Source organism: Malaclemys terrapin, chromosome 1, assembly GCF_027887155.1.
Source record: "Malaclemys terrapin pileata isolate rMalTer1 chromosome 1, rMalTer1.hap1, whole genome shotgun sequence".
Taxonomy (NCBI): domain Eukaryota; kingdom Metazoa; phylum Chordata; order Testudines; family Emydidae; genus Malaclemys; species Malaclemys terrapin.
This window is the reverse complement of record NC_071505.1, coordinates 54,935,377-54,957,897: the sequence shown is the minus strand read 5'-3', so window position 1 is coordinate 54,957,897 and position 22,521 is coordinate 54,935,377. Positions and strand designations below refer to the sequence as shown.

At 40.9% G+C, this 22,521-nt stretch overlaps 1 protein-coding gene across 6 annotated transcripts in view; it reads right to left on the bottom strand.

Moving 5' to 3' along the window:
• Positions 1-11,811: 11,811 nt before the first annotated feature.
• Positions 11,812-22,521, bottom strand: part of PPHLN1 (periphilin 1) — a 123,156-nt gene continuing 112,446 nt past the window's right edge. For all 6 annotated transcript variants that reach the window (XM_054024513.1, XM_054024504.1, XM_054024533.1 and 3 more), the window contains one exon: positions 11,812-13,817. In XM_054024513.1, coding sequence (XP_053880488.1) covers positions 13,608-13,817 — 210 coding nt within the window. In that variant the 3' untranslated portion in view covers positions 11,812-13,607. The remainder of the gene's footprint in view (positions 13,818-22,521) is intronic.

Below are 22,521 nucleotides of genomic sequence, written 5' to 3'. Positions count from 1 at the left end.
AAGGACAACCCAGGGAATTACAGACCAGTCAGCTTAACTTCTGTACCCGGAAAGATAATGGAGCAAATAATTAAGCAATTAATTCACAAACATCTAGAAGATAATAAGGTGATAAGTAACGGCATGGATTTGTCAAAAACAAATCATGTCAAACTAACCTGATAGCTTTCTTTGACAGGGTAACAAACCTTGTGGATGGGGGAAGCAGTAAACGTGATATATCTTGATTTTTAGTAAAGCTTTTGATACTGTTCCGCATGACCTTCTCATAAATAAACTAGGGAAATGCAACCTAGATGGAGCTACTATAAGGTGGGTGCAAAACTGGTTGGAAAACCGTTTCCAGTCCGTCACTATCAGTGGTTCAGAGTCATGCTGGAAGGGCATAACGAATGGGATCCTGCAGGGATCAGTTCTGGATCCAGTTCTGTTCAATATCTTCATCAATGATTTAGATAATGGCATAGGGAATACACTTATAAAGTTTGCAGATGATACCAAGCTGGGAGGGGTTGCAAGTGCTTTGAAGGATAGAATTAAAATTCAAAATGATCTGGACAAACTGGAGAAATGAAGTAAATAGGATGAAATTCAATAAGGACAAATGCAAAATACTCCACTTGAGAAGGAACAATCAGTTGCACACATACAACATGGGAAATGACTGCCTAGGAAGGAGTACTGTGGAAAGGGATTCTAGGGGTCATAGTGGACCACAAGCTAAATAGGAGTCAACAGTGTAACACTGTTGTAAAAAAGTGAATATCATTCTGGGATATATTAGCAGGAGTGTTGTAAGCAAGACACGAGAAGTAATTCTTCCGCTCTACTCCGCTCTGACTCAACTGGAGTATTGTGTCCTGTTCTGGAAACCACATTTCAGGAAGGATGTGAACAAACTGGAGAGAGTCCAGAGAAGTGCAACAAAAATGATTAAAGATCTAGAAAACATGACCTATGAGGGAAGATTGACAAAAATGAGAAGATTGAGAGGGGACAAAATAGTTTAAGTATGGTGGTTACAAGGAGGAGGAAGAAAAATTGTTTTTCTTAACCTCTGAGGATAGGACAAGAAGCAATGGGCTTATATTGCAGCAAGGAAGGTTTAGATTGAACATTAGGAAAAACTTCCTGTCAGGGTGGTTAAGCACTGGAATAAATTGCCTAGGGAGGTTGTTGAATCTCCATCATTGGAGTTTTTTAAGAGCAGGTTTGACAAATACTTGTGAGGAATGTTCTAGATAATTAGTCCTGCCATGAGTGCAGGGGACTGGACTACATGACCTCTAGAGGTCCCTTCAAGTTCTGATTCTGTGTGTGAATACTGAAATTTGCTAGTAAAAAAAAATTAATTTAAAACATACATAAAATGCCAATGCCTATGGGTTTGACCACCTGACCAAACTTAATTAAACAATAAAATAGGGCAGGTGTTCCTTATACAATACCCCTAAAAATGTGGCATGTTGAAAACTAGAACTAGTCTTGCACTTTTTCTGAGGATATGGAAGAATGTTGATTTTCAAAACAGTTAAGCAAATTATTTGACAATTTGGAGTACACTAGGGTGGTCATCTAGGCAACCATTTGTGTTGCATGAGTCTAAGACTACCGCACTGCAAGCAAATGCATTGCTACTTTAACCAAACAGCTAGAGTCCAAGCAGTGAACATTTTTGGTTTAAATCTTTTGCAGATTGAAACAAAAAGATACTAACAGAACTACAAAATACATAGGAATTACAGAGTAGGTCACGCTGGTGGGGAAGTAGCACTATATGTGGAATAATATAGTAAAAATCTTAAATGACTCAAACTGTACCATAGAATCTCTATGAAGAGAAATTCCACGCTTTAATATTTAAGAGTATAGCTGTAGGAATGTACTGGCAATTACAGGCCAGTAAGCCTAACTTCAGTTCTAAGCAAATTTGTTGAAACTCCTGTAAAGAACTTTTGTAAAGGGAAATCATGCCTCAATCTACTAGTATTCGCTGAAGGTATCAACAAGTGTGTGCACAAAGGTGATCCAGTGGATATGGTGAACTTGGACTTTCAAAAAGCTTTTGACAAGGTCCCACGCCAAAAGCTCTTAAGCATAGTAAGCAACCATAGAATGAGAAGGAAGGTCCTCTCATGGATCAGTAAATGATTAAAAGACAGGAAACAGAGTAGGAATAAATGATCAGTTTTCACAATGGAATGTGGTAAATTGCAAGGTCCTGCAAAGAGCTGTGCTGTTCAACATTCATAAATGATTTGGAAAGACTGGTAAACAGTAAGATAGCAAAGTTTGCAGATGATACTAAATTACTCAAGACAGTTGAATCCAAAGCTTACCGAAGAGTTAGAAAGGGATGTCACTAGGTAACAAAAGGGCAGATGAAATTTAATGTTGATAAGTGCAAAGTAATGCATATTAGAAAACATAATCCCAACTATACATGCTGTTACCATTCAAGTAAGAGACCTTGGAGTCATCGTGGATAGTTCTCTGAAAATATCCACTCAATAGGCAGCAGCAGTCAAAAAAGCTAACTATGTTAGGCACCATTAGGAAAGGGATAGATAACACAAAATATCATAATGCCACTATATAAATTCATGGTATGCCCACACCTTGAATACTGTATCAAGTTCTGGTCACCCTGTCTCAAAAAACATACTGGAAAAGCACAGAGAAGGGCAACAAAAATGCTCAGCTTCTATCTGAGGAGACATTAAAAAGACAGACTGTTCATCTTAGAAAAGAGATGACTAATGGGGGGGAATAGGATAGTGGTCTATAAAATCATGAAGGGTGTGGAGAAAGTGAATAAGGAATTATTTACCCCTGGCCAAAGTAAGAACAAGGGGTCATCCAATTACATTAATAGGTTTAAAACAAACATAAGTACTTCACACAACACCCAGTCAATGTGTGAAACTTGTTGCCAAGGGATGTTGTGAAGGCCAAAACTATAACTGGGTTCAAAAAAGAATTAGATAAGTTAATGAAGGATAGGTCTGTCAATGGCTATTAGCCAAAATGGTGAGGGTTGCAACCCCATGCTCTAGGTATCCCTAAACCTCTGACTGCCAGAAGCTAGGACTGGATGACAAGGGATGGCTCACTCAATAATTGCCATGTTCTGGCACTGGCATTACTCCATTCAAAGGCTAATTGAGACTTTTTTCTAGTCGGTTTGGAAATACTTTAAGGGCAATCTGGCTGTTGCAGTGTCACAAGCATTAGCAGTTCAGTGTCTGAGTGCTGTGTTCAAGATACATCTTAAATATTTGCATTGAAACAAGACTTTCAGCTTTGTTCCAGGGCGTAAAATCTTTACTTAGGGCTTGTCATGCTGACAGAGTCCTCTTTGAGCAAGTGACTACATAAAAAAATGGAAAGGTATATTTTAAAATCTCTGCAATCATGTTGCTTAGAAAATGGTGTAGACCAAAACTGAGAGAACAATTTTACTTGGTGTAGTATCACTGTGTGCGCATATGCTTCTCCTGGGGAAATTCTGTGTCACTGCAAAATGCAGAATTTGTGCAAAAAATAATGTTCTGCGTAGAATTTCCTGTCCCCCTCCCCACAGAAATGGGCTGCAGAGCTGCTGTCCTCCACTAGGGGCCTCTGGACACAGCTCACAAATAGAAGACACTGTCAGGGAGAGTGGGGACAGAACTGGAGGGTTCTGGGCAGCTGCAGTTCCCAGCATGCCCTGAATGAAGGTGGTGTCATGCAGGAAACTCCACACAAGCCCGGGACCCAGCACCAGGCTGTTTCTCCCTCTGGATCCCTAGGCTTTGGAAGGGTAGGGGTTGTGAATATCTGCGTTGGGGGGGACCCTGCAGCTGGACTCTGGGAAGCAGGAGGTGTGCATGTCTGGGCTGGGGGGTGCCCTGCGGCTGGGCTCTGGGGAGAGTGAGTGTGGGTGTCTGGCCGTGCAGCTGGGCTTGGAGGGGAGGGGAAAGAGAAACAGGAATTGGGTTGTTGTAGGAGTTGCTTTAACTCTCTACTCCTGGGGGAATTTTTTTTTTCATAGTAAGGTATTTTGATATAAATTACCAAAATAATTGAAACTGACATGATTATATAGTGTTATTTTGACAATTAAAATATGCAGAATTTTAAAATATTGTGTGCAGAATTTTAAATTTTTTGGCACATAATTTCCCCAGGAGTAATATACTAATGTAAGACTTCCTAGAGGTCCAAAGCAATCTTTGGAGCATAAGGAGACATAAAGCCTGTAGAGGATGTTACAGAAGTTTGCCAAAACGCTCTTCCTCTGTTTTTTCAGTAAAGCTAGGGCTTCATTTCTGGAGATTTTGGACTACTTTCTACTATGGGGTAGGCAATCTATGGCACGTGTGCCAAAGGCGGCATGGGAGCTGATTTTCAGTGGCACTCACACTGCCCGGGTCCTGGGGGCTCTGCATTTTAATTTAATTTTAAATGAAGCTTCTTAAACATTTTAAAAACCTTATTTACTTTACATACAACAATAGTTTAGTTATATATTAAAGACTTATAGGAAGAGACCTTCTAAAAACATTAAGGTTTTGTGGGCCAGTAATACATTTTAAAGTAGAGTGAATAAATGAAGACTCGGCACACCACTTTTGAAACGTTGCTGACTCCTGTTCTACTAAATACTGTGTGCTCAGGTCAGCCACTCAATCTGGACAATGATTAAGATCTCTACATACTCCTACATGGAGACAAGGTCCCAGATCCACAAAGAAACTTGGCATTACACCTTCTTACTTTTTAGAAGCTAGAAAATCACTGGAACAACAATGGTATCCATAAAGCGCATGGGAAGAAAAGGTGCATAAGAATGCAGTCCATAAAAGCACACCTAAGCTAGCCAAGGAGAGGGGTGTATTCTAAACCCCTCCTCCCTGCATTAGGCACCTAAGTGTGGGCTGCAGAGAGGTGTCTAGCTCTACTTGAGATCCACACCCCCAAACTCCTCTCCTGGAGTCAAGTGGCTTAGACATCTAAGATGTTTCTTGTGTCACTTGTCTCACTCCACACACAATTGCCAGGGTGAGTAGAGAACTCATTTGGGATGTGGGAGTCCTGGCTTTAATTTCCCCCTCTGATGGGGAAGAAAAGGTTCTAAAGCAGGGTTTCTCAGCCTGAGGGTCAAGACCCAAAATTGGTTTGCCAGAATAATTCAAAGGGTCACGTGGCAGTTCCTGTGGTTCCTGTCCCACAGGACTGCCTGGTCTCGCTTCCCTGCTCCAGGCACTGCAACCTCTGGGGTCCCAGCACCACTCAGGTTTGGCCCAGCTGTCATGATGACAGGAGCTTGGGTAGGCCCATGAGCCAGGTCACAACTCCACTCACAAATCTGGTCCAGTCTGAGGGGGCGGGGCCAAACCCAAGAGGTGCTGCAACCCTGGAGGTTGCAACACCTGGAGTGGAGAGCCAAGCCCAGCCAGCCCCACAGCACAGGAACTGCAGGAGCCTCCACTCTGGGGTGCGTGCCAGGCAGGACCCAACAATCCCTGGAGGCTGGCTCCAACTGAAACCACCCCAGGGCCTACACCCCTACACTATTTCCTGGGTCGTGACAGGGTTCACAATGGAAATTCACAATGGGTCCTGGGCCCAAAAAGGTTGAGAACCACTGACCTAAACGAAAGTTACTTATCTTTAGTAATTGGAGTTCTCTGAGTTGTGGTGTTTGCATGTGTTCCACTTCTGGCATGCATGCACCCCATGCACTTGAGATTGGAATGCTTCAGCCAGCAGTATCCATTGGTTGAATCTGCTCCCCTGCCGACCTTGAGCCACAGCCCCCTTGTGGGTGTAAAGGAGGGGGCGGAGCAACCAGCCGACCCTCAGTTCCGATACCACTATCAAGGCTAGGCTATCGGACTCGACAGACAGGGGAAAAGAGGGTGGTTCATAGAATACATGTAAACATCACATCTCGAACAACTCCATTTACTAAAGGTAACTTACTTTCCCTTCTTCAAGTGCTTGTTTACGTGTCTTTCATTTCTGGTGAGTCCCAAGTAGCATGTATGGATGGGGGACGGTACTGCGAGCCTAATTAAATGAGTGCAACACAGCCCTCCCAAACTTGGCACCTGAATGAGATGCCTGAACTAAAGAGTAATGGCTAATGAAAGTCTGTATACTACTCCAAGTAGCATGCTCCCCCCACCTGCAGGTGTTCCCAGCCAATGAGAGCTGGGGGGTGGGGAGCGGAGCTTGGGGCAGGGTGCAGAGCCCACTGCCTGCCCCTAGGCGTAGGAGCCGGAGGGGGCACATGCTGCTGCTTCCAGGAGCCACGCGGAGAGCCCCTGACCCTGCTCCCCAGCAGGAGCTCAAGGGTCCGATTAAAAGTTCTGATGGGCTGGACATGGCCCACAGGCTCGCCGCTGCCTTAACAGATACTGCAGAAGTAACCTGTACTCTGGTAGAATGTGACATGGGAGTTAAGTGAGAGAGTATTTTGTGAAGAAATTTAGGGTATGGCCAGAGTGAAACTTTATCCCTGTGAAAATCATACATGGGGGTTTCACCATAAGAACCTGCAATTCACAGACCCTGTATGTAACTAGGAATACCATCTTCAAAGAGAAATGGAGTAACGAGCATGAGGCTAATGGCTCAAATGGAGGTCTCATCAGACTGATAAGGACCACATTAATATTCTAAGATGGAGGGAGTTGTTTTAGCAGAGGAAAATATCTCAGAAGACCTTTTACAAACTTTTTAACTGAAGGATGAGGAAAAATCTGGATGATCTTGAATTGGTGCATGATGTGCAGCGATAGCAGTCAAATAAACACATAATGAGCATAGCAACAAACCAAACTTTTTAAGTTTGATAGATACTCAAGGATATGAGGAGTGAATTTCTCTTGTGAGGAAAGATTATGTTGGTAAGCCCCGGGTGAAAAACACCTCCATTCTGCATTATATGTTGTCCTTGTGGACTGCATTCTGCTCTGAATCAATATGCTCTGTACATCAACAGGACAATTCTTCAGCCAGTTTCCAAGCTGTGAGGTATAAATGTTGAATGATGAAACATTTGATGAAATGTTGTCCCATTGTTTTAGGTAATTAAGTCTGGTAGGAGAAGTAGAGATATTGGAAGTGTCACTAAGATATTTCTGATTTCTGTATTGCTTGGGCCGGTGACTGAGGCTTTGTCCTATTTGACCTTCCTTAACACACTAGGGATCAGAGGAATGGGAGGACAAGCATACAACGGGCCCTGGGTCCAGGGGATTAATGTGGCATCTCTTTGAGAACCCGGTCTTTATCTTCCCATGAAACAAATGCATTTCTTGTTCTGTTGGGTTGCAAACAAATCTATATGGCAAGAAACCCACTGACTGAAAATGAGAAAAATGTCTGAGTAGATGGTCTGCCAGTGTGTTGTTTACGTTTGGAAGGTGAACTACAGTTAGTGTTATGGTGTGCTGGATACACCAATTCCATGGAATTATTGCTTTCCTGCACAAGATTGTTGGCCTAGGAGTTCTAAATTGGCCACCTCAAAATGTAACTTTATGCAATGTGACACCCAATTAGAGATTCTCTGAGTCCAGACTGCTTGACCCTTGGATCTTGGCAAGTGAAATAAATAGCCTAAGGCACTGCCTGGATGGTTTTGCTCGAGATAAGTAAATCACCGAGATTGGAGAACATTTAGAGTACGTAAGGCAGCCTCACCCTCGGCTGAATGAGGCTTTGGGGAAAAGAAGGTGAGTGGACTGATTTAAATTAAAATCAGAGATTACTTTACCTATACTATATAGTTGCTGCGATGGGCTCCCCACCCCAATATTGAAGCATTGGTCACTACTGACTTTGGGAAATGCTGGGAAGAACAGAACTCCCTTGCAGACCTGATGTGGATCTTTTCACCAGTTGAGGGAATTCAAAACTTCTTGAGGTATGTGTATCTGCATGTCTGTCTTGAGAACAGCAGGGTGATAGACCATCCTTAAGCACCCCTGAAGACAACGAAGATCCAGTCTGTTGAACAGGTCACCAGAGTACATGAACTGTGTGACCTAAAACCAGAGACATATCCTTGCTATAGTACATAGATTGTTTTGCAGTTGATTGATCAACTTTAATATATTGTCAAATCTGGTCTGCAGCAGCTATCTTGAGCCATCATGGTATTGAGTAGAGCCCCAGTATGTGCTATCTTTTTTTGTTGGGTTTAAATGATTTTTTTTCATGTTTCACTCATACCCAGACTGGAGAACAGATGTATGAGGTACTGGACACCTGCTCTGGAGACTGTCTTCTTATCAACCAATTGTCAAGATATGGGTAAACCCAAACACATTTCTTTCTGAGATGTGCCAGTACCCCAGCCAGACATTTTGTGAAAGTCCTTGAAGCCATCAACAATCCAAAAGGCAGCACCCTGTACTGGTAATGTGCATTGCCCACTACAGAAGGCAAATATTTTTCTGCTGGATGGATAGAAATATGCATTTTGTAGATTGAGAGTTGCAAACTAGTCTAGAGGATCTAGGGAAGGAAGCATGGAGAACAGGGTTACTATTTTAAATCTGAACTGGCTAACTGAAATTTGAACTCTCAGGTCCAATACTGGTCCAACCAGCCTCCCAATTTTTTGGGGACTAGAATATATCGGGAACAGATCTCCTTCTCTGATATTGGGGAGGGAACCTCCTGCATAGCACCAAGAGCCAACAGACACTCAACATCTTATGTGAAGGAGTCTTATGAAAAGGGTCCCTGAAATGGAAGGTGGGAATGTCTTGGAATTGAACAGAATAACCTTTCTGAATTTGTTCCAATACTTATCTGCTGCTGGTGACACTACTCCATCGCTTCCTGGAAATAATATAAATAGTCCCGAAAAAGGGTAAGGTAGGAAAAAAGACCCTCCAAGATTGGTTAACAGTTCTCTGTATACACATCAAACAACTTTTTAAAGCCTGTCTTAGCAGCAGTTGAAGTTGATGTCCATGAAGATCTTCCATGAATACATTGTTTCTTCTTTAAAAAATCCATTGTTCTCTGATAAGGATGATTAAAAGGAGTAGTGACAGGCTGCTTCATTTGAGTATGCTTCTTTTTGTATTTTGCAGTATTATTGTAGCTATGTTGTTCCCAGGATATGAGAGACACAAGGTGGGTCAGATATCTTTTATTGGACCAACTTCCAAACCTTCTCTCTTCCATCAACAACAGTTGGTCCAATAAAAGATATCTCACCCATCTTGTCTCTCTTTTTACATTGGAAGTGTAGATGCCTAATGACAGTAATGTAGTACGAGTGCCTTTCAGTGTAGGTAATGACTCAGTTTTAGAACTGAACTAGATGATTCCCTCCAAAGGGAAGGTCTTCCAACATAGTTTGAACCTCCAGAAGACCAGAACCATCACGCACGTTGCATAGTACTTGTTGCCTCCAATCAGTTTCATTGCAGTTTCAGCAGCATAATGGACTTATAGGAAGGTTTTAGCTATTAACTCACCATTCGTAGATGAACTTTTGTCAGACTTTAGAGGAATTTAAATATTTATCAAGATACTCAGTAACTTTGTCCCACATAAGGTAATCATAGCAAACTATCAGGCCCTTTTATCAAGTTATGCAGAGTTGAAGGCAAAAAGTCAAATCTTTTTTGGCTCCTTCTCCTCTGGAGTAGTACTAAAGGACTAATGTTTCAACTTCTCTTGTGTGCTGTTGTCGCTACTGAGGACCCTGGAGAAGGACGTGTGTAGAAATCTTAGAAGCCTGTTGAAAGGACTTGATACCTGTTTTCACCTCTTAGCAGTGGGTGGTCTAGATGCTGGAGTCTACCATAAGAGTGGGGTTGGCTCTAACATTTATAGATAGGGCAACCTCTCTGGTAGAAATGGATGCAAAATGTCCAGTAACTTATGTCCTTTTTCTTGAGCAATCTGAACAGGGATCTCTAAAGCTTCTGCCATTCAGTGGACCAAGTCTCAAAATGACTTATTATCTAATGACGATAACTGAGGAGGAGCCATAGCCTCATTCTGTGAAGAAGAGGCTGGAATATGCTCTGAAATAGTTTCAAAAACTTGCCACTGAAGTATATGTTCACCCAGAGACAGATGTGGAGAAGAGTCTGGTTCAACAATATGTATACATTGCTGTGAATACTTTTTCATAATAGGTGCATCCTGGGCTGAAGATGATCTAACCCTGGAAACCAAAGCTGAGGAATGTTTTGATTTAGGATGTGGTCATAGGGCCCTGGAGGCCAAGCAGTTTGTCTATATGTATAAAATTAATGAGGCCAGGCCCAGTGGTACCAATTAGGGGCTTTTGAACTAACATGCCTATATTTACCCCCTATGTCTGACTTACTTCCAAATATATACAGGTTATAAAAATACCCCCAACGGGTAAGCAGGTGAAACATTCCAATTATCAGAAGAGGATGAAGAATGATACTCGTGCTCCTCTTCGATGGGAAGGGGGAAGACTGCTTGTGAGCGGGTATGAGAATTACCCACTGAAAGGGGCTTACCACACTAGCCCTAAGGTAACTTATGCAACATCCCTTGATTGACAAATAAGTGATGTTTTGCATATCATGCTGAGGGTGGCCAATGCAGCATGGTTATTTTAATTTAAAAACTGGTTCTGTTACCTTCCCCCACCCCAACAACGAAGTTACATAGTGTCTAATCACTGGTATTTACAGGTCAAGCAAATGGGGACAGTATTCCCTCTTAATATAAACAAGCCCTACATAAACTTGTATTGGAGAAAGTGATATTCCTTTAGTTACAACTGGTGCAGACCGCCTAGTGCAGATAGGCTGCACTGGCACAAAGTGGAGCGTGTACCCTTATCCTAGAGGACGCCTGGACTTTGAGTCTCTGATGGCGAATGGGATATGTGGTAGCTGCCCTGCACTATTCTCTGAGGAAAAATAAAATTAGGCTTGGACAGCCGAGAGAAGGGGCCATATCTTCAAACCATACGCTCTCTGGTGCATTCCATTTCACTGCAGAGGCCATTGATCCATACACAAGATGAAAATAATCTGCAGTGACACGTTTAACCATTTAAATTGTAACTCAAATTTAAAGCTGACAACCCACTGAGATTAACAGATCAGTTCCTACCCTCTCAAACCTATTGTTTCAGGCTGTCTCCACCTTCAGGCAGACAGCACTGCATTTACACTGTGCTCCCATATTTTAAGGGTATATGCACATTCATGAATGCTAGAAACAAGTTTTGCTTTAACTAGCTCACCTGTTCACGTGCTATGGGTGAAGCCAGAGTAGACCTACACCTTATCCAGTGCAGATTCGGTCCACTTCCACCAATAATCTCCTTGCCCCAACACCATCTCCCAATTAGTCCCCACCCACCTGTGTCTACAATGCAAATTCCTCAGTGCAAAAGACAACCCTACTGTATTTTCACTATACAAAACTCAAAACAAGTGCGCACACTTCTGTGTATATTTATATGCATAGCAGAAGAGGCCATTTTCTTGCTTTAAATTTACTGGATTTGCAGGGACATTAATTTCTCACTTACCTCAACATTGTGAATAGCTAAAACACACAAAGGGTTTTAAGCATTATGTCTTGAAACAAGCACAAAACCGGGGGTGGGGATGGGCGGGGAGAGGAGAGAGCAACCTAGCATTCAATGTGAATTTCAGGTTAGCAAACTTTATAGTAATACCAATTCTAGAAAAAACACATTAAGTTGTACAACAGGAGTTCTTTGTTGCTATCACTGAGATTTAATCTGAGTTGAGAAACAGTTGATTTATGTAAAACAGATTTTCATAAAATAAAGCATGTGCTCACAATATTATTTAATTTTATAGACTATTTTTTGCAAATTAAGCATTAGGAAAATATTCCTTAATGAAGAATACTGAAATTAAAGTACAGTAATAACGGGCATTCTTGATGAGAACAGTAGGTATTCCTCATAATGTATTATTATTAAACAAATATTCCTAATTCAGTGCTTATAACCTTAAGAGTTCTAACCATGAGTACAAACTTATGTTTAACACTGATGTTGCTACGAGAGTACTCGTAGCTAATAATGACAGAATTTTTCAAACGCTGAACACATAATTGGTGAGGAAAGACTCGGCCATTTCTCAAACCGTTTCAGTTTTTGTACGAATAGTGAAGTGCGTTGAATAAATTTGTTATCACAGAAGAGTCAGTCTAAAGCAAAGGCACTGACACTAAAACAAACCAGATCCATAGCAGGAGTCTGATGTCGACATGTTTATTGAATTCCTATATCAGAAAGGTGCAACCCATTGTGGAGAACGGGAATGGTGGATCTGAGTACACACCAACTTCTGCATACAAAATGATTACCATGCATTAGTTTACTCCCCTGTAAGTAGTCCCAATGAAGTTAATGATACTACACATGACTGTCTGCAGAATGGGGCTCACAGTATTTCTGTTAGGTGAAGCAGCCTACACGTCATAGAAGTGGTCTGTTTTAGAGTCATTAGCTCTTTTCATTTTGTTTCAAACATGTTATATAATACAGATAGATACAAGGAGCTTAGCTCTGCATCTGCTAACCTCTGTGTAATATGTCTTACAAATTTTGTAACTGTCTAAGGTGGAATGTTTAATATGCCAATCTCTTTTTAAAAATGAAAAAGATGCAGCTTCTTAATTTTAACAAGGTACCACAAACTGATCTTAATCACTTTTCAGAAATTTCACTGATGTTTTTTTGCCTTTTTTAGTACTCTGTTGCCCAGTGGATCTGCTTTTCTTCTGTCACAATTATTTTTTTCACTTTTTAAAAGAACTCTAGTTAGCCCTGTATTGCTCTAAGTATCAAACAGAACTGTTAACTAAGTTTGAACCACAGGGAAAATTCTGCCCTCAGCTGCACAGATGTAACTGAAAGCTGAATTCAGCCTACCAAACCAGTTTTATACTGATGATACATAAGAAGAAAACAACCCAGCTTGTCTTTAGGATATTAAGTAGAGTTTGAAGGGCTAAAATTAGAAAAGACATCACTTCCCTTGTCAAGTGAGCAAATTGTTCTGGTAGTCACTGAGTCAAATAAGGAATCCCTAGATGTCATTTTTCAGAATGGACCTGAACTTTAAAACCACATGCCAAAAATAAATGATAAAAGTAAACTATGGTCATGAACAACCTTGCAAGTTTTTCTATAGCATGTATAAACAAGAGAACATCCATGTTTTTGAATATAAGCTGAGGAATGAAGAACTGCTTCTTGTTATTTTAATAAAAATACAGTGCTTACTTACACTTCTAAACATTGAAACAAAAGTATACATACATGGAGCAAATCTTTTTTTCTAGGTAATTGTGTAAAGGCTTTCAAAAGTAGTTTGTCACTTTACATCATTATTGAAACATGTATCCTTTTCAAAGGAATAAATGTCACAAAACAAATACACATTAGAAGAACACAATTAAATGGCCTGGGCAATGAACAATCTATAGTCAGCTACTATGAAGGAACATGGGCCTTGGGTTCAAATCTCCAGCAAGTATTCCCCTTCTCCACAAAAAGCATATTTATATATTAACGGCATATACAATATGGAAAATCTAAAAGCATATTTTTGTTCTTAATATGCACCCTCTTTAAAGGACTCTGCTAACTCTTGATTGGCAGCATCATATTCAGCAATGAAATGTTTAAGTTCTTCAATGCATCGCTCACCTATCTCATGCAAATTTTGTCTCAGGGCAAACTGAATGGACTTTTCTAATGAAGGATCTTTATCAATCAGCATCTTCACTACCATGCCAAAGGTTTCACAGTCTTGTCTGTAAACCTAGAAGCAATACATTTGAGAAACTGATTAAATGCAAGGATATTTACGTAAGCAGCATCATTTTCCCCACCCCAAATAAGGTTAAAGTAACATTACACCACCAAAACCAATTGATGAACAATGAATGATAGATTCAACACAAATCTTATTTGTTAAGCCTGCTATAAATGTTTACTCCCCTGCAGGCCTGCTGTAATGTAACAAGGGCAAAGGTAGCTAGTTCAGTACTACTTTGCCACAAAACATAATTCTTAATGAAGGAAATTTCTGAAAAATAGAACTTGGGGAGGAAAAGAATTTCTCTTGTAATGCACCCACCTTGAATAAAATATCTGAGTAAAGAGAGATGAGCAAACACTAAATGCATTTAACACTTTTGCTTGTAATAAAATCTGGGTTTTATCTCATCATCTGTGCCCATCTCATTAATTTTTATTTAAAGGTAATGATTAGTTAGTTGATCTTCTGATAACACTTTGAAGATGACACATACTAAATATTTCAGAAAATATATTTTTATTATGTTTTTTGGAGAGTTCAAATCACCCATAATGGCAAAGCCAGATCAATTTCCTGTACAGAGCTTCAAAACAGCTCTATAGGTTTGATGTTATTGGCAGCTCTACCCCAGTACAATGTAACTTCATAAGGGAGAGCTCAGTTTAGAATTGACATCAGCCAGAGGTTGCACCTCAGAGGATGCAAAGTAACTGAACCCAAGTGGGAGTAGGGGAAGGGTAAGAAACTGCTGCAAAGAGGTTGAAGTGGAAATATGCAGGACTTCTACATGCAGGAAAAGGGAAACTGTCTGACCACCTGGTATAACTTCTTTGATATGTTAACCCCCTTTCTGCTCCCATTCTTTTCACTTGTACTTGCAGCCCCACCTGCTGATTTTTTAATTTACATTTGAAATTTAAATGCCCCATTATGTATTATTTGCACCTTAGTACCTAGAAGCCCTAGTCATGGACTAGGGCCCCACTGTGCCAGGCACTTTACAAATATGAAAGAAAAAGATGATCCCTGCACCAAAGAGCTTACAATCTAAGAGCTAAGAACAGGCACTACTGTAAGTCAAAATAAATAATTAAACTGCACAATAGTGTCTTTGCGACAGACATTATACCCATGTTACAGATGGATAAGTTAAGCAATAGGAACTAGGTCAACAGAAGCATTCTTCCACTGACCTAGCTGTGCCTACACCATGGGTTAGGTCAATGTTCAGGGGTATGGATTTTTCACACCCCTGAGCACCGTAGCTATGTCAACCTAAATTTTAAGTGTAGACCGGACCTGTGTCTCAACACTGTTTTAACCACTGGATCACACTGCCTCCATTGGCTGGCAGATATATTGGGTTTTCCCAAGAAAAGAAACTAAGCATAGCATGTGGAAATGCCTAGACAACTACTCTGTCTTCCCAGTGTACGTAGTATGATAAGGTGGTGCCCCCATCCAGCACCTCACATAAGGGCATTGTGAGACTTATTTTGATTTACAATACAGTGCCTACGTAGCCTGTGACGACTTCCTACAAATCTCAATTTTGATCACTTTTTCAAATATTACATACTTTCAACATAAAACTTGCCAGTCACAGTATAGCAACAAGAACTTTTTTTTTTTTTATGAAAAGCCCACTGGATATAATGTACTTACAAAAAGTTATTTATCTGCCTGAATTTGGTCCAGTAAAAAATATACTGCTACACTTGCCTTACTTTCTTGTACCATGAAGAGGTCTATTTATTCTGTTTAAATGATTGTCTAATCAATTCTGTTAGTTTGGTACAGGTTATGATTCATAGTGTCAAAGATGCAGAACATTTTATGATTTTGCTAGCAAAAGCATGCCTATTCAGTGCTTCACAGAAATGTTACAGCAATCCCACAAAGTTTAGGGGCATTTCAATTCCTTCACTCAAGGGAGTAGTCACCTAACTCTCTTAAGTTCTTTTCCCACCCAAGGATATTGTTATGAGCTGAGTGAAACCTTGTTATGGATTGAGTTAAAACCCCATTGAGATTAACAGGTGTGAACTGACCTTTCAATTAAAATAACTGAAAGCATAAGACCCCACCTCGGTCTGTTTGTGTAGAATCATAGAATATTAGGGTTGGAAGAGACCTCAGGAGGTCATCCAGTCCAATCCCCTGCTCAAAGCAGGACCAACACCAATTAAATCATCCCAGCCAAAGCTTTGTCAAGCTGGGCCTTAAAAACCTCTAAGGATGGAGATTCCACCACCTCCTTAGGTAACCCATTCCAGTGCTTCACCACCCTCCTAGTGAAATAGTGTTTCCTAATATCCAACCTAGACCTCCCCCACTGCAACTTGAGATCATTGCTTGTCTTGCATAAGGAAGAAGAAAAGTTAAAAGATATAAACCAGGGTGTAACTTTGGGATATTAAGAGAAATTGCTATAAAAAAGATATGTGTTCCTGTCTAGGAACTTTTCAATGAGCATTGTTCTGGGTAGGGATGTATGTGAGGGAAGAGAGAGATCACAGAGAAACTGAGAACAGACAAAAACAGAGAGAAAAGAAGAAGCAAGAAAGCCAAACAGGAGCCTGTAAGCAGAGTGTGATCCGGATAAAAGCTCGACAGAGCACTTTTGCGTCTAGTGTTGGCTAAAGAGTCTTGGAGGCTGTACACTAAGAAACTACTCCTTTTGTTCTTTGTGTCTTCTGTGTTCAGAGACACAGGACTTTGTAGATTCTTTGTAAAGAAACAAGTGTGCATCAAAGAAAATACCAGACTCCATCAGTTTCTACTTCTAGCTAGATCAGGGGTGGCCAACCTGAGCATGAGCAGGAGCCAGAATTTACCAATGTACATTGCTAAAGAGCCACAGTAACACATCAGTAGCCCCCCATCAGCCCTCCCCCCTTCCCAGTGCCTCCCACCCACCGGCAGCCCTGCTGATCAGCGCCTCCCCTTCCCTCCCCACACCTCCCAATCAGCTGTTTTATGGTGTGCAGGAGGCTCACGGCGGGGGGGGGGGGGGAGGGAGGAATGAGGGCATGGCAGGCTCAGGGGAGGGCATGGGAAGGAGTGGAGTGGGGGCAGGGACTGTGGCAAAGCCAGGGGTTGAGTAGTGAGCACCCCCTGGCACATTGGAAAGTTGGCACCTGTAGCTCTAGCTCTGGAGTCGGTGCCTATACAAGGAGCTGCATATTAACTTCTGAAGAGCCGCAAGTGGCTCCGGAGCCACAGGTTGGCCACCCCTGAACTAGATCATCCTCAGGGTTGCAAACTTTGCCTAGATGCTCAGGTTGAAAAGGGGCAATGATATTCATCTCATGCACCCTACCCAAATGGGAATGTGGCAGAGGTTCTTCCTCTATCAAGTGGTTAACACTGATCATTTTCACACATCACTGGCCAATTTCCTTTTATAAAATGTACTGGACTTTTATGTGATGACAGCCTAGTTTTATTTCTCTGCACATTCTTTAGAAGAAAAACAAAACAAACACAAGTAATCAGAAGTTGTGATCTTTGTCCAAGGATGATCTTTTAAGGCATGAAACCACACCCGTGGTAAGATTTAGTTCTTACTGAGACATATATTCACATTCTTCCCAAATCGAATTGTAGACACAATTAACGAAGTAAAATAATCCTATACTGGGAAGAGCCCAATTTTACTGACACCTGGACTACACTTAAAAGTTAGGCTGACATGGTTACAGTGGCCCCGGGTGTGAAAAATTCACACCAATGATCACCACAGTTAAGTCGACCTAACCCCTGGTGTAGATGTGGTGAGGCAATGAAAGAATTCTTATGTTAACATAGCTACCACAACTCAAGGATGTGGATTATCTACACTGATGGAAAAAAAACCCTTCCGTAGTTGTAGAAAGCGTCTACACGAGGACAATACAGCAGCACTGTAGCTATGCCACTTTAGTGCCCATAGCGTAGACATGACCTAGGACTGGTCAAAATGTAGCAAGGAGGACAAAGCCATAACAGCCGTGTGGGAGGTGGGAAAGAAGATCTTTGGGCATTTTGCAAGCACAGATGAAGTTCAGAAGTAATGTCAGTGAGTATGGTACTTTATGTAAAGCCAGACAACACAATAAATATTTTTGATGGTACATTTTAGAATAGGCAAAAATGAGACCACCATTTTCAAACAGTATTTGGGACAACTCTTCCTGCAAATAATGATTCTTTACTTTTATTTTCTCAAAAGATTAAAATAGACCTAAACAAAACAAACAATGTAGCCCCAAACCATTTCAGCAAAATCTCTTAAAAAAAAAAAAAAATCAGGAAAACAGTGTGCACATGGTATTTTCTCAGATAAGGTACGAGTATTTTTTCAGCATACTGCTTTGGGTACTTAAGATGTTCATTGCTCTACAACAGCAGAAGAGTTTAAGACTCTCATATTCAGAGTTTCATATTCATATTCAATATATGTTTCACTCTATATGCATCCGAAGAAGTGGGTTGTAGCCCACGAAAGCTTATGCTCTAATAAATTTGTTAGTCTCTAAGGTGCCACAAGTACTCCTGTTCTTTTTGAGGATACAGACTAACACGGCTGCTACCCTGAAACCTGTCATATTCAGAGGATTTTCACAGCCCTAGGATTCTAGGTCTGGCTAAGAGAACTTCAAAGCAGAGCTAATTTTGGTGACTATTTCCTGACAGATTCTTTTCCAAGAAAAGAACCATTCAGAAAAATAACCCTGTATCTGATTAACCATATGATAGACAGATGGTTTTTGGCTTTGAATAACTCCTGCTTTTCAAGTGCTTTCAGTCTGCTTTTACCACCTTTATAGGAACACCCCCCACCCCAGTCATTAGGTATTGGGGGGAAATAGCTTAACACAATTTTTCTTATCACACTTTTATTTGTTCTGTTTTATCACGTTTAAAGTACTCAGACTGGGGATGTGTGAATGAACAGGTAAAATAACCTGGTAATTGATAGTCTTCACAAAGCCTTTTATAATATTGTAGATGTGATTATGTCAACCAAAGAACTGATGTTAACCATACTAGTAAAGAATACAGAGACACGTTCTTCTGAAAGGCCTTTTGTACTGGACTGCACCAAAAAGAAATATGTGAAACAAAGTAGGTCTAATCTACATATAATTGGTCTTCCAGAGAACTTCACATTACTGACTTGCATTTCATTCTAAACCTTATTTTTCCACACACCATGCAGAACCAAAAAAAAAACATTTGGGCAGATTTTGTCATGCTAAGAGTCAACTGAAGCATATTTTCCTTACAAGGGCTTCAAGTTAAAAAAATGAAAATGAAAAAAATCAGGAGAACCATTTTTATCACCACCAAGCCTGAAATCTCAGATGTTGCTGCACTGACACCATAATCAGTAGGCTAAATAGGCTCATAGCAGAGATGCATGCTTTTTGGGATACTTACTGTGGCAAACTATTTCAAAAGCCACAAACTGTATAAGAACAAACACCAGGTTACTCTACAAACAGAAAACAGTGATGTGGGGAGGGGGTGCAGCCTGGTGCCAACAGGCTGTAAGAGCAGAGAGGAACAGTTAAAGCAACTTAAACACAACATTTTGCTCTCAACAAACGATGAAAATAAGAACCCAATCTATTCTTCTTTACAAAGGTATGCAGAGACCAGACACAGATGAGTTATGGAGCTCTGCACAGCAACAGACTGCAGTGGTGCTGGCCTGCGCCTCTGAAATTCTTGCCCTTTAATTCAGAGCTCTTTAAAAGACAAGATGCTGGCCCTGAATACAAAGACTGACTCTTCAAAAATTCATCTCAGCAGAGAAGAAAGTCAATTTCTGGGAAATGAGCAGAGAATAGGCCACGTGGAGTCTGAACAAAGGAACTGCAGAAGAGATTCCAAACATGGAAAATCACTTATGAAAAACCATTCTTTGCTGGAGGGAAAATTGGAAGCACTTGAGACCCAACTCGGAGTTAGAAATATCTATATCCTTGGAATTCTGGTTTATATTCATTCTGAGCCGAGGCCACTGAAAAGCTCATCCCTAAACATCTGGAAGTGGACATTAAAAATGATTCCTTGTGTGGAGAAAGAAGTTATAGTATCCCTATATTCAAAAACAAGAAAGAGAATCATAGCCGCAGCATTATTATACTGTTTGATATATATGTCAGGGAATCCTGACAACAGCTAACGCCACAGGGTGATCATTTACCCAGGCCATAACATATTATTATTCTCTGACCGGACTATATCACAGGCATAACGGAAAGAATTTGTAGTGTTTTAACAAACATATGAAGGAGGAGTGGAAACAGCTGTACAATTCCTAAGAAAATTCTGGGTTATCTAGGAAGAAAAAATCTTCTCTTCTGGGACACGACCTGAGTTCAAGTCCTGTTTGAAAAGATCCTTAAAGCCAACACAATCCGCACCCCAGGAGTTTTCATAGAACTAATATGTTTCATTTTTAATTATTCTCCTCCTTTAGACATTTTAGCCCCTTTTCTTATCTTACAGTAAGATAAGAGGCCCCAACTGTGATTTCCACCCATTGTCCCCCCCCCCCAACACACACTGTGGTAGTCACTGTTCAAACACTTCAGCCATGTCTAGACTAGGGTTTAAAGATGTAATGTTGGAAGTTGTTAGCTAACACCTTCAGAGCTTGTCTATACACAAAAAATATACTGTTTAATCATACACGTATATTTAAAGTGGTACAACCCACTAGTTTGGATGCAGTTATATCAGCATAAAGGTGTTTTATACAAGTATAGCTATTCCCATACAGGAATGGGAATAATAACCTAAACCAGTATAAGGCACCTTTATACCAGTATAACTGAGTCCACACTGGCTGTATTGATATAACTATTTTGATTAAAAGTTCACAATTCCAACCAATAGTTATAACTGTATAAACTCTGTGTAGACCAGGTCTTAGTGTAGGCAAGACACACTGCCTTTTAACACATTTAGGTGGCTAAGCTAAAGCCAAGCACAGAGCCTACGCTTACCCAACTGAGTATGTGTTAAAGTATACACTACCTTTTCCATCCTAGACTTCTCAAACATGCTACTTAGAATGTGTTAACTAACATGATTTAACATCACACCTTTAAATAGTGTGTGATCATGCAATTAAAGTATCAGAATGCATACACACAAGGTGGCCAAATGAAGATTGAGCAGGCAAATGTTATTCAGACATTTCCCAACTTTTGAGAAATTGTAATTGTAATATTCTTTCACTGAAATGTTTTGGGATGTAAGGTAATATATATTGTGCTTACTCTGGCCAATGTGTAGAAGATGATTGGGGTATACAGGCAAGTCAAGGTTAGCATCAGTACAAGAAAAAGTTATTCTAAAAAGTTAAAAGGGAAGTAAGGAGAACACAAGGTTCTTGTTCAGCCTTTTATGAAATGATAAGAAAGTAACAGAAGTGTCTATAAGCTTAAAAGAGAAGGGGAATGGGCAAAGCCACTGATAACTAGAGAGAGGGACTTGGCCAGAGGGTGGATACAACTCAGTGGGTATTGAAGAGCTGATAGCGGATGGAGCTGTGAACTATTAGGTGAGTTCAGTTTGTTAGAATCCAGTAGCTTCTGGAAGGTGGCCAGGGCATCTGATAATGTGATTCTAGATTAAATGTCCCAGAATGTCATTAACACAGAGTTAAGGTTGCCCAGTGGTGCCTTATGCCCTTCCAGAATGTGAAGAGCAGCTGCAGTTAAATCTCTGAAAACCAGGAAATACAAAGTTAAGGTATACTCTACCCCAGCATCGCGATCTTAACTCAGCCCACTGTAGCTGACAATAGCCATTTGGAATGGTTCTGTAAGGAGGGGGCCATAATGAGTAGACATGAAAAAGAATGTGCCATTGTTTGCACTGTGGTACACAGATTTGAATTCCAGCATTTACCTGCATCTGTTCACTATGTTAGGTGTAGCTGTGTTGAAGGTGGAACAATTAGTTGGAGCAGCTTGGCAGAGCTGTTACTGTGATATGACAAAACATGCACATATACTTTCAAAGATCAAATATGCCTCATTTCAGTGCTGAGCTCTGTAGGTTGTGTCAGTAATAGTGCACAGAGATCATCTTGTCACGTGGATTTTCAGCAGTATGGTCACATACATGACAACGGTCTTTGGAGCTTGGAGTGAGGGCTTGTCTTCATGTATAGTGCTGCAGCGCTTTAGTGAAGATGCTCCTATGCCGATGAGAGAGCTTCTCCAGTCAGCATGGTTAATCTACCTCCCAGAGAGGTGGTAATTATGTCGAGGGAGAAGCTCTCCCGTTGACGTAGCGGTCTATACAAAGGGTTAGGCGGGTATAACTATGTCACTCGGGGTATGGATTTTTCACACCCCAAAGCGACATAGTTATACAGATATAGGTCTGCAATGTAGACCTGGCCTCAGTGAAAGCAATGTCTCAGAAGGACTCCCCAGGGCAAGGGTGAAGGGGAGGTAACATTTAGCAAATCTGAGGTGGTCTGTGTAGACTGAGTCCTGGTCTACACTGAAAATTTAGAATGATCTAGCTACATTGCTCAGGGGTATGAAAAAATTCACATAGTTGAGCGCCGTAGTTAAGCTAATGTAACCCACGGTATAGATACAGCTAGCTACCGTTGCTTGGGGAAGTGGAGTTCCCACATCCAAGGAAAAAAACCCTTCCCCATTGCTGTAGTTGCAATGCTATAGCCAGG